Raw genomic sequence first — 11,533 nt, forward strand, 5'->3', positions numbered from 1 at the left:
CGGCTGTGTGCGCGGGCGGATGAGGCACCCTCGTGAGGAATGGGTGCTTCTAGATCGCTTTTAAAATACCTTATCTGAATCAGGTTCTCATTTTACCTGCGGCGTCTTACAGTAGGTTGTGATTTGAAAGCGTCTCAAAACCAATTTATCTAACTCCCTCCCGCCGCCCCGAGTTTTTATTTTGCATTTTGACCTAAGCTGTTTTGTAGCACACGATCTGTAGGTGCACAACGGGGCTAGCTGCCTGCCTGGTGTCATTGCGGGGAAACAAACCTTCACGTCCTGAACCTCGCTCTTCTCACTGTAACGGCTGTGGTGAAGGTAGCAAGGGAGATAGATTATTTCGTATATTTATGTATATCTTTAGGTAGTATCCTTCAAAATTTTCATTGTAAACTGTATCTCTGTCACGTTCTGTAAATAGTGTGTGTGGTTTTCTAACAAAGTCACAATGCCAGGCACACCGGGGTCTATGGAAAGCTGCCCATAATCGTGGGTCAGGCCTTTTAGCAGTAATTGTGGGCAGGAAAGTGTTAAATTTACGCCCACGTGGTGGGTGTCTATGTTTCAGTCTTGGTTTGTCAAACCCCCTTTCTGAGGCTTCTAGATTGGATTGTGGAATTGTCAACATGCCTCGGGACTGATCAGCATCTTTCCTGTCTCTTGCCCCTGGAATTTGCAGGGCAACAGCTTGCAGGAAGACTGTGTTCAGGTTTCTGCATGAAAGCCTGACTAAGATGTGGAACTTATTTCTCTTATAACCTTGTTTAGAATAATTTAATGTCATGTTTATGTTCTGGTATCTTAGAGCAGTTGTATTTGGGATATTTGGAGTAATGTCTTTGTGTATGTCTAAATTATCTTGGTGTTTGGGATAAACTCTGTAACTATTTTATTTTGCTTGTATGCAAAAACCACAAAATAATTTACTGTTTTTACTTAAGACTTCAATAGCTTTGTCACTCGGACCAACACTTGTGGAGAGCTGCGTTCTACTCATGTGGGGCAAGAGGTCACGCTGTATGGGTGGATTCAGTATCAAAGGTAAATGCAAACCACGGTGAAAATGGAGATGCTTACTTGCCAGATCCAATCCATGCTTTAGGCCTGCAGTCAGAGACTTTGTTCATGCTTCAGGTTATCTTCTCTACGTTCTCCCACTTTATTTGCATCTATTGTAGTATCCCGCAGCAGACACTTTGGAAGTAGAACAGTTGAGAGCTGTGCCAGATCAGTGTTTAGAATTTGAGTTTCATGCGAATGTTAATTGATCCTCATTACCACACTGTAAAGCAGTTAAATGTTATTATCCTCATTGTATAGAAGAGGAAACAAGTAATAGCATGTTTATAGCAATTCTAGCAGCTGTGAGCAAATAATTTCTTTGTCTTTTCAACTGCAACATCTATTGATGCAATTTTTGAGTATGCAAGCTTTGCTTAAAAAAGAAATATTATGGAAAAGTTGCAAGCAGAGGAAGAAACATTAATTGCAACAGTTTGCTCTAGGTGCCGTGGTACAGTCCCTCCTAGTGGAGTTGTATATTTTGTAAATGCAGGGAGAAGAGCACGCCTGCGTGCAGGCTGCTCCACAACACTCTGATCCTGGGCATGTGCTTGTAAAATGGAGATGGGTCCAGTGGCTGGGATTAAATTAATTTTTATCCAAAGTCACATCTTGGATTTTATAGCCCAGAGAGGCTGGTTTTTATCCAGTGTTGTCCTGCAGTGATGGCCTGCATGGATTTCATTTTTCAGAGGTCCTGAGCATCTCATCTTTGAACTGTCCTGGGCCGCATTGCAGGAAACGCCGTTAGGATTATTGCAGTGTGATTGCTGCACTCCTGCTTTTAAAGCCAGCCAGAGCCTGTTCTGTTTGACAGTTTCTTTATGGATTAAGTACAGTGGCAGCTACTGCAGCTGAAGAGATCAAGATTTATGATTCTGGGTCTAGGAGTGTGGATTGTTCATATGAAACTTCTGGGACCAGTGTTGTTCTTGTTTTGTGGTTGGATTTTTTTTTGTGTGTCCGTGTGAACTTTAATTTTATTGCTCATCTAAATGTGTATATCTGAACAGTGTTTGCTAGTGGGAAACTGCACACGCTCAGAATCCCTGTTCTACAGGAGTTAATGTTCAAAGTCAAATCCTGCCTGTCCTGGCTCTTTGCACATCAGTCAAGATCTGAAGCAAATAATTCAGATTAGGTTAGATCTGGGAAGCATATCTGTATGTACATTATTTGGAAGTGCTTTGAGATTAGTCACAGGTACATAAGTGGCTAGTTGCTATGTGCTTTGGCTTACAAAGCAGAAGACTGATGAATTCTTGGGGAAAAAATAAGGTTTTCCTATTATGTTTTTCATGGATCAGACAAGGCCTGTTTCTGGTTTTGAGGGATTTCCAGGGACTGACCCAGATCATCATTCCACAGGATGAGGTAAGTGCTACCAAAATACAACTCTTTATTATTTTTATTCTTCCTTTGGTAGCTTGGGTCCTTCAGAGGTGGAGAGCAGAAGGAAGTATTTTGTCAGACTAATGCTCTGACTCACAAGTAGATTTAAGGGTTCTGAGAGACCTGATCTGACACTGCCACAGAAATATTAATGCCGTTTCCTCCAGCTTATGAGGAGTGATCCTGAATTCAAATGGGCCATTAAGAAATGAGGCCCTTGATCGTGGTGCATTTGTCCTGTTCTTGCAATTTCTGTGAGACTTTTGTCATCTTGCAGGCACGTTCCCACGTGAAGAAGCTCTTGTCTGATGCCCCAGTGGAGTCTGTTGTGCGAGTGACTGGGATTGTCTGCCCTCGGCCCCCAGGGCAGGAGAATCCGGTGAGGATGTTGGTGTCTCTCAGAGGTTTTATTCCTTGTGGAAAAGAGCACTGGATAGTAGGATTATAGGGGGGTGGTTGTGTCATAGCTTTGCCATGGCTTCCAGGTGTGAGAGAGCCTATCCTCAGATAATGGGAGGTGGAATAGCTGCTGTGACCTGTAACTTGAAAGAACCTCAAAGCACATTAAACAGCCACAAATGAAATGGTATTCCAGCCCTTTGAAAGGATAATGGTGAGCTTTTTCAGGCTTTCAAAGCATGGTTGAGATGATTTCCTTTTTTTGAAAATAAGTATTGTCATCACAAGTTCCACAGCATGGGATAACCCATTTCTTACTTGGAATAAATTTTGCTGTTTCATTGTGCAGGAAACAGGTTGGGTAATTTTTTTCATGTTATGCATTCCTCAGCTCTCGTTGTAATTGGCAGTAGATGAATCTGTCAGGATTGTACATACCCCATTGCAGGCTGTAGAGAAAAAAAAAACAAATTAAAAAGAGAACCTGGATTTATGACCATAAATTTTGTTGTTGGTGTTGTTCTGACCATAATGTTCATAGATGTCCATGAAGAATTCAGGCTTCAGACCATGCTTTTATTTCTTTTAATCATGCCTTGTTCTTGGAAAGCTGTATATATTTTTGCCTAGTAAATAGATAGAGATCTGTAGGATCAAATGAACTTTGATGTAGCACGGCGCCGAGTGGGGGGACCTGCCTGTTCTCCTTCAGGATCTAAGGAAAAGAAAACTAGTTCTGAGAACTGGTGTTCAGAACTGGAAGTTCAGAGAAGTTCCTCACAAGCTGTCTTTTCTGACCTGTGTTAAGAGCTGCTGACAATGGTGCGAATGCACACTAAGATGTATACTGTGTGGTTTCACTGAAGTTAATGGAACTAGGATTTTGCAGAAATGCATGTGTCCTAGAAGGGTCTGTGCCTGATTATTACTCAGTGCTCAGCATTTCCTTGAAAGAAAAAGCAAAGGCAAAGTAATGCTGTTTCTTGTAGAGATCAGTATGCTACTAGGGAAGAATAAGCCATCTTTGGTGAGGTGACTTGTGTTTTCTGCATGGAAGGGAAATCTGGGAGATACCTGTCCCTGGGAGAAGTTCTCTGAGTTAGACTGTGGTAGAAGGCAGGGAGGATAATCACTTGGTTTTGTTTTTTTTTTTTTTTTCCTCTGACCATCTGTGAAATACCTTTGTCTTATTGTTTTCCCTAAGTTTTGAATCTATTTTTTTTTTTCCCCTTGCCTTTTTTGGTCCAGAAAATGCCAACAGGGGATATTGAAGTGAAGGTGGAGACTGCAGAGATCCTAAACTCCTGCAAGAAGCTACCTTTTGAAATAAAGGATTTTATCAAGGTGCCCTTTTTTAATTTTGTTTTTACCAAAGTGGTGGATTTTCAATAAATTGGGAGTTTGCCCAGGGTGATGGCAAAACCTCCAAGAGTCTGACTGTCCCAGCTCTGCTTTGGGGGAAGGATGGCATTTAAAATAGGAGTGCTGCTTGTTAGCTGGGAGCCTGTATTGCTAACTAGCTAAGCAGAAAACAAGACTTGAGTGATTCCAGTGCACAGGGTTTTCAAATGTCATTCTAAGAACAGATGGTAAAGGGAAGAGTGAAAGAAATCAGGTTATGTGAGGTTTTTTGAGAGTGTGAAAGAGAACCTGCCAATGCTCTGCTGTGTTCTACAGAGGACTTTCTCCCTCTGTAAGAAGTAAGTTCTGGTGCAGGCTCTGTGATATAGGAGTGGCATTGCTGTCAACTGAAGATATTCTCTGTGTATTTGGAACAGTGGCTGATACACAGGTGTTGGAGTTGGGAGAGCTGAGAAATTCCTTCTGTGTTACGGGTCCTGGACAATTCTGCACTACTTTAGTTTTCCTGTCTGCAGTAAGGATGTATCACTATTTAGTTGTTGCTTTAGATATATGTGTGATGCACTGCTTAAAAGTCTTGAGGAGGATTCTTACAGTCTGTTGCAGTGGATTGAGAATAAGAAGGGCTGAAATCCTGAGCTTTATTGAGGCTGCTGTTACCACAGTAAATGACTGCTTGTTTTTTCCATCATTGTCATGCATGGAAACATTCTCTGTGGCAATAGAGCCGCATCCTTTTTTAGCTTCCCCCTTTGCTTCTGTGGCTTTAGGGGCAGCTTCACTGGGCAAGCAATGTGAGTTTTGTCCCTCACCCCAGTTCTCCCCCCTGCAGAAGTCGGAGGCGTTGCGGATGCGGTATCGGTACCTGGACCTGCGGAGCGCCCGGCTGCAGCGCAGCCTGCGGCTCAGGTCGCAGCTGGTGATGAGGATGCGGGAGTACCTGTGTAACCTGCACGGTGAGGAGCGCCCCTGAGGAACACCCTGCACAGCAGACAACGATCAGCCCTCCCTTCTTCTGCTGCTTATTGCTGGGAGAGATTTCAAATCAACGTGCTACTCCAAACTGGTCCAATTTATTGAGGACTTGTCTGCTTGCAGCGGGGTCTTTTAGAGGGATGAGGCATGTTGGCAGGCCTGGAGAAGAAAGAATGTTGAAATCTTAGTATGCTACAAACAAGTTGTTTCAAATACAGTATATCCAGTGTTAAAAGGCCTTTTGCTGTTTGTTGCCCTCTTTTGGTCTCCCAACTTGAGACATGTCAAAGGGATGGATTTTTTAATAGGGTTTTTGCTTATCTTAAAATCAGGAAGTCCTTTTTGGAAGAGCAAAGCCTAGTGCAGAATGGATAGAGCATTAACAGTTTTTCAGCCTGTGTGGAATCCTCTGTCGTCAACAGTTCTGGCAGGACATCAGTGAGCTCGAAGCCTAAAGGCTCTAAATCTGTCATTACCCAAGTTCTTTTCAAAAACAGAAAAATCTAGATTTTGGAGAGGCTACATGGTGTGCTAGATTACCCCGTTTTGTTGAGTAACCCTGCTCTAGCCTACTTTGTGTTGTACTGGTTCTCCCTGATCTCAGCATGTTCTGTGTCTGAAGCGTGTGTTTGTTCCTCAGGGTTCGTGGATGTAGAAACTCCAACACTCTTTAAGAGAACCCCCGGGGTACGTATTCTGTCAGTAATGCATTTTGGCCTCCTGGGATTGCATATAGCCAGGTCATGGTAGAGTTACTGTCATTTGCCACTCTGCCTTCACTGCTGTTCCCTCACGAAGTAAGAGCTTGTGTGCAAATTTCTGATAGGACATGTGGCTTCTTTTAAAAGTAGAGAGAGTGAAAGGGGAGAGGTGACATCATGTCTCTTAATTTTGAACCTTCAAGTGAATAAAGCTTCTGTCTTGCAGAGACTTTTTGAATGTTAGTCCTGTCCTGTGGCAGCCAGATTATAAACCAAAAAAACCTCTTGAGCATGATTTCTTCAGCATTTATCTCTTAATTAGTGGGTTACTGCAGTGGCACTACTCCAGTAATTTTAATTTCTGTCTTGATATTTCTTTATTTCATTTCAAAAATAATCATGGAAGAGAGCTGTAGCTCAGGAATTCTTGAAGCAGCTAACACATGGAGTTCTTGCATTTAGACCCCAGTCTTGGATGGTGTAACATTATGCATTAGTCTATCAGAGCAGAAGATGGAGAATCCTCCTTTGGGATATTTTGGACCAAGTTGGCTGCCAGTTTTTGTTTGTTTATTTTTTTTTTAAGTGTAATGCACAAGCAGCCGTTTCCTCACAGGTGGGATTTTGTAACAGAAAATAGGTCCTTTCCTCTCACATTTCTAGCCTGTTCTCTCTGGCAGGAGTTAAGGTTGCTTATTTGCTGAACTGTGTAAGTTTTTTTCTCTTCTTTTTTGATGCTAGGGAGCAAAAGAATTCCTTGTGCCCTCAAGGGAAGCGGGCAAGTTCTACTCTCTGCCACAGAGTCCTCAGCAGTTCAAACAGCTCCTCATGGTTGGAGGTCTGGACAGGTAGGAGTTTCTTGGATTCCTGTTCTCAGCACGTGCCATCCAGGGTTTACTTGCTTTAATCTGTGAGGTTTACTTGCTTCAATCTGTGAGATACTTTCCCTAAAACTCACTGCCAAGGGGTTTGTGCTTTTTGAAGAGGGGTCTTTCTTTAAGTACTTCAGACTCTGCAGCTAGGCCAGTCCCTTTGCCCCCCAGCAATAAGAAGAAATGTGTCCTCTCTGAAACTTTGCTGTTATTTTAAATGGAAACCTGGTCTGAAGAACAACATAGAGCAGAAAAATCTAGTGTGTGATAAAAGCCTCTCCAAGGGTAACATCTAGAACTAATTGAGATGAGGCTGGGCAGCAGAGCAGGGCTGGGACAGGGAACTTGTGTTCTCAGAGGGCATGAGTGCAAAGCTTTGAATTTGGCTTGTTTCTCCAAATAAAATCAAAAAGGAGGGAGACAATTGTTCATGCAGTGAACCGCAGGCCAGATCTTGACTGTGGCTGAGTTTTGCATGGCCCTTAGGAGAATCCAGGTTTGAAGCAGAAGGTGGGAAAGGGGTTGTGTGTATGCTCACCTGCTAGCCTCCAGATGCCTCTGGAGGTGTGGATGCAGCTGCTGATACAGCTGCTTCCACTCAGAATTTCACATGCTGTTGAGGGGATGGGAACAACCAGGGCTATGATCATCTGTTGCAAAGGGAACAGATCTCTTTCTTGTGTTTCTTCCTTATGATTAATTCCACAGCCAGAATTTAATTTAGGGCACTTTAAATTGTTACCTAAGCAAAACTGCTCTTGCAGGTACTTCCAGGTTGCTCGCTGCTACCGAGATGAGGGTTCGCGGCCGGACAGGCAGCCTGAATTCACTCAGGTAACCAGCTCACTCTGCCTTTTACTCTTCTCCTCCTCACCCCAAACACCTTGTAGCTGTGTGCCCTTCTGAAGGCCTAGTTTCTGCTAGCTCTTGTGCTCCTGGGGGGTGCAGTGTTGCTCGCTGTGTATTTCGCAGCCCTTTGTGTTTCGCGTGGGACATGCACGGCGTGGTTACTGGCCTTGGCTGACTGCACGGCCCCAGGGGCAGGAGCTGTGGGAGTTGTTGCAGCAGTGCTGGTGCTTGATGATGCAGCCTCCTCCTGTCTGCCTCCTGCTGCGTCAGGCAGCCCCTTCCTCAGCCCACAGATCCCAGGCAGAGTTAGCCTGGTTCATTCAAGGTTTCTCACTCTGTCCTTGTCATGATTACCTCAGAGGTAATAATTCTCTGAGGAGATCGTTGCCTGAGTCATGAGGCTGTGGGAGATTGTAAGCATGTTCTCAGGCTGATGCAGTCATACTGTGACCTCATGTTGTATATTGTTTCTTGTTACACTGGCTTTATAGTCAAGTTTTTACAAGTAGCAGTGCAAATGCAAAACCTGTAGCTAACGGGGGATCCCTTCTTTTGTTTTCTGTTTAAAGATAGATATAGAGATGTCATTTGTAGATCAAGCTGGGATCCAGAGACTGATAGAGGGCCTCCTGCAATATTCCTGGCCTGAGGAAAGAGGCCCCATTACAACTCCTTTCCCTTCCATGACATACAAGGAGGCGCTGGCTGACTACGGGACTGATAAACCAGACACTCGTTTTGGGATGAAGGTGAGGGTTTGCCCATTGCAGCTCCTCCTTTCTGTTAGTGTTTCAATAGTCTTTGGATCCTGAGTGATTGGCTGGGGTTAATGCTGTAGCTTACCCAAGGTGTCTGTCCCATTGCTGCTGCTTTGTACAGGTAATCATCTCTTGGAGAAGAGGGGATTTGATATAGATGACTGCAGAAAATGAATGTTATAAGAAAATTTTATTTTAAAGATCATGTACTGTTAAGAAGCAATGTATCTTGACTGTCTTGGGAGCAGAAGCTCATAAGGCATCCACAGATACCATACTAAGAAGAACAGTGTTGAAAAGCAAGAAAGCATCTTCTGTTTCCCCAGGAATTAATTTTGGGGTTTTCTTATCAATGCGCAGCTCTCTTCACTGCGGTAGCATGTCACCATCTCAGTCTTTGGGTTTCCTGACTGTCTTGCGTTTCTGTTTCTGCAGTGCTCAGCCTCCTAATGGTTGTTCCACCTCAGCCCCATTCGTATCTTTCTGAGAACCACTTTTTTTTCTTTTTCTCTGACTGAAGAAATGATGTCCTATGGAATGGTGTTGAAGGCATTAAGACACAGGTGCAGGACTTTTGCCTCTTGTTCCTCCCACCACTGCTTATTCCCTTGCTCTTTCCTTTCTCAGATAATGGATATCAGTGATTTTTTTCGAAGACTGGACATTCAGTTTGTGCAGGATGCACTCAGTTACCCACATGGCACTGTCAGAGCCATTTGTATCCCTCAGGGAGTGGTAAGTGCTGCTTTTACACACTGCTTTTGAAATAAATAAAATGTCAATTTTAATTCCTTTGGTATGGAAATGTTCCTTGCTATTACTAGGGGAGTGGTGCCTTTCAGGGAACTTGGGTTTGGTTGTAATTAATGTCTGGTTGGGCTGAGTGGTGTTAAAATGGTGACAACTGAGCGACAGGAAGAAAATAGCGTCCTCAGGAGTGAGAGAGAGCTGCAAGATCCCTTGAGGGTAGGGAAGCCTCTAAAGGCTCCAGCTGGTTTTTGTCCAGGATGGCTTCTGATGTGCATCACTATAATAAATTGTGTTCTGTGGCAAGAGATTGCCATAGGGCCAGGAGTGGCACAGCTCTGTTTTGGGCTAGTGCGAGAAAGGTCAGGTGGTTATGTGCCCTTGTCATGTTTGCTTCTGCTGTAGCTGTGGGTACCTCTCATGTCTCGTCATGAGAATATAATGGACCAAATCCCAGGCTGGCAATAGATGTAGAAGAACATGTGATACAGCCACGTATTTTTACAGGGAAGCAGGTTTAATGCTGGCTGTGGGCATCTTTGTAGTTTGGACAGTACAGGAAAAATTAAACACTGAGTTTTATCTGGGGAACAGGACTTCCTGACCACAGTTTTTCTTGGGATTCGTTTCATTTTGGCACAAAGTGCAAGTCACTGTCTCACCACGAGAGGGCACTAAGGTGCGTGTTTGAGCAAAACAAGTGGAGTCTTGAGCCCCTCTAAACACTGGAGTAGCTGGAAACAATAAAGAGCTTGATGCAGATCCTCATTTACTGCATCACTTTGCAGGTGATATTCAGCCGAGTTGGTTTCCCTCTGTTGTTCTTCCAGACTGGGGTGGGATGTGTTCCCCTTCGACAGCGTGGTGTTACTCCCAGCTCTGGCATGCTGGGGGCAGTTCGTTGCCATGATCTGACTCTGTGGACCAGCTACATCTGGCTTGGGAGCAGAGGGGAAAACTGCAGCCAGAGGTACAGCCTAGAGAGGCCTCTTCTTGAAAGGAGCCCTTGGAAAAGATGTCCAGCTGCAGCCTAGTGCTGTGGGCCCTGTCCTGTTCCACAGCCCTCATAAGAACTTGCACTAGAAACAGAAAAACTGGAGAGTTTTGGAAACAGCTCAGTCAGTCGTTTGAATCCTGGTCAGGATTTCCATAGATTTTGCTGATGTTTAATGTGTCTTCTCTTCCTTTCCCAGAGATATCTTAAAAATAAAGATTTGGAGTCATTAAAGGAGTCTGCAAAATCCCAGTTTAACCAGGTGAGACAAACACTGCTGAGGCATTGGAAGCAGGGAATGACAGTGTGTATAAAGGCACTTGCAGGCTGAGGAAGGTAGAAGAGCAGTTTTTAATAGCTGAGAACCAGTGCCTGAGCATGCAATGGTTAAGACAAGAGAGGGCAGCACTGCACTGAACATATTGTATCCTTCTCTAGAAAATCCTTGAAATTATCTGCAGGCCTGATGGAAGCTTGAAGTCTCTGCTTGCAAAGTTTCTTGATGAGAAGCAGCAGTCAGAGCTTGTCCAAGCACTGGACATGCAGGTGGATGATGTGGTACTGCTGGCAGCTGGTGGACACAAGCAAGTGGTAGGAAGCATTTCTTGGGTGGCTGTGTGAGTGGGATGTTTCTGGTGACGGCTTTGATGTTATCTGACCTTAGTCTAATTGTTCTTATTACTAAAGTAGGTCAGCATCTAATTCTGTGTTTCTCTGGAGCTGAAGATGACACAAAGGCAAATAATGCAGGAAATGTGTCTATTGCTTTTATTTCCTCCCAGTCAAATTCTGGGAAGAACCTGTAACTGAAATGAAGGCTGGAATATAAACCAGGAACAAATCAGTGCTTCCTTTTCTCTCACCTTAACTTAATTTTTAAAGCAACAGAGACTGGAAAACAAGGTCAGCTTAGGTAATTCTGTGTCCCATAGACAGATGACGAGAGCAAAGCATGGCTGCTTATTAGCAGCAGTGCTGGGAGATTCTGTCCCTGCCCTTCTCTGTACTCTTGCCAGCAGACATTGCCTTCCAGGCACTGGTTTCTGACAAGGTGTCATGCTTTGCTTGATAGACAAAATTTTGTCCTATTCTCCTTTTTCTTTCATTTCTCTGTCTGAAAAGTGGAGACCTTACCTGTCCTCCCCCACTTAATCCACATATGTGTAGAGCTTGAGCTTAATTCATGAAAGCTCTGTGAAGATGCAACAGTTGGGAGAAATGAGACTCTGCAGCTCCTTTGCAGGGAAGAAGGGCTTTCCCTGGTTGGTGCTGGGGCAGCTTCCCTGACCGTACCGTTGCCCGTGTGACCCCCTGCTCTCTCCGGCAGTGCTCGGCGCTGGGAGCGCTGCGGCTGGAGAGCGCCGCCCTCCTGGAGGGGGCCGGGCTGCTGCTCCGTGACCCCACGGCGCTTCGCTTCCT

At 44.4% G+C, this 11,533-nt stretch overlaps 1 protein-coding gene across 1 annotated transcript in view; it reads left to right on the forward strand.

The window, feature by feature from the left end:
- Positions 1-944: 944 nt before the first annotated feature.
- The window catches only part of DARS2 (aspartyl-tRNA synthetase 2, mitochondrial), a gene marked incomplete at its 5' end in the record, with an annotated part of 13,181 nt that continues 2,592 nt past the window's right edge, over positions 945-11,533 (forward strand). The window contains 13 exons of the mRNA XM_008939011.1: positions 945-1,044; positions 2,373-2,439; positions 2,735-2,836; positions 4,105-4,200; positions 5,051-5,174; positions 5,834-5,880; positions 6,636-6,742; positions 7,531-7,600; positions 8,185-8,364; positions 9,001-9,108; positions 10,314-10,376; positions 10,553-10,705; positions 11,442-11,533. The exon at positions 11,442-11,533 is cut by the window's right edge and continues 142 nt beyond it. Coding sequence (XP_008937259.1) covers positions 945-1,044; positions 2,373-2,439; positions 2,735-2,836; positions 4,105-4,200; positions 5,051-5,174; positions 5,834-5,880; positions 6,636-6,742; positions 7,531-7,600; positions 8,185-8,364; positions 9,001-9,108; positions 10,314-10,376; positions 10,553-10,705; positions 11,442-11,533 — 1,309 coding nt within the window. The remainder of the gene's footprint in view (positions 1,045-2,372; positions 2,440-2,734; positions 2,837-4,104; positions 4,201-5,050; positions 5,175-5,833; positions 5,881-6,635; positions 6,743-7,530; positions 7,601-8,184; positions 8,365-9,000; positions 9,109-10,313; positions 10,377-10,552; positions 10,706-11,441) is intronic.

This window comes from Merops nubicus, unplaced genomic scaffold, assembly GCF_000691845.1.
Source record: "Merops nubicus isolate BGI_N331 unplaced genomic scaffold, ASM69184v1 scaffold50124, whole genome shotgun sequence".
NCBI lineage: Eukaryota > Metazoa > Chordata > Aves > Coraciiformes > Meropidae > Merops > Merops nubicus.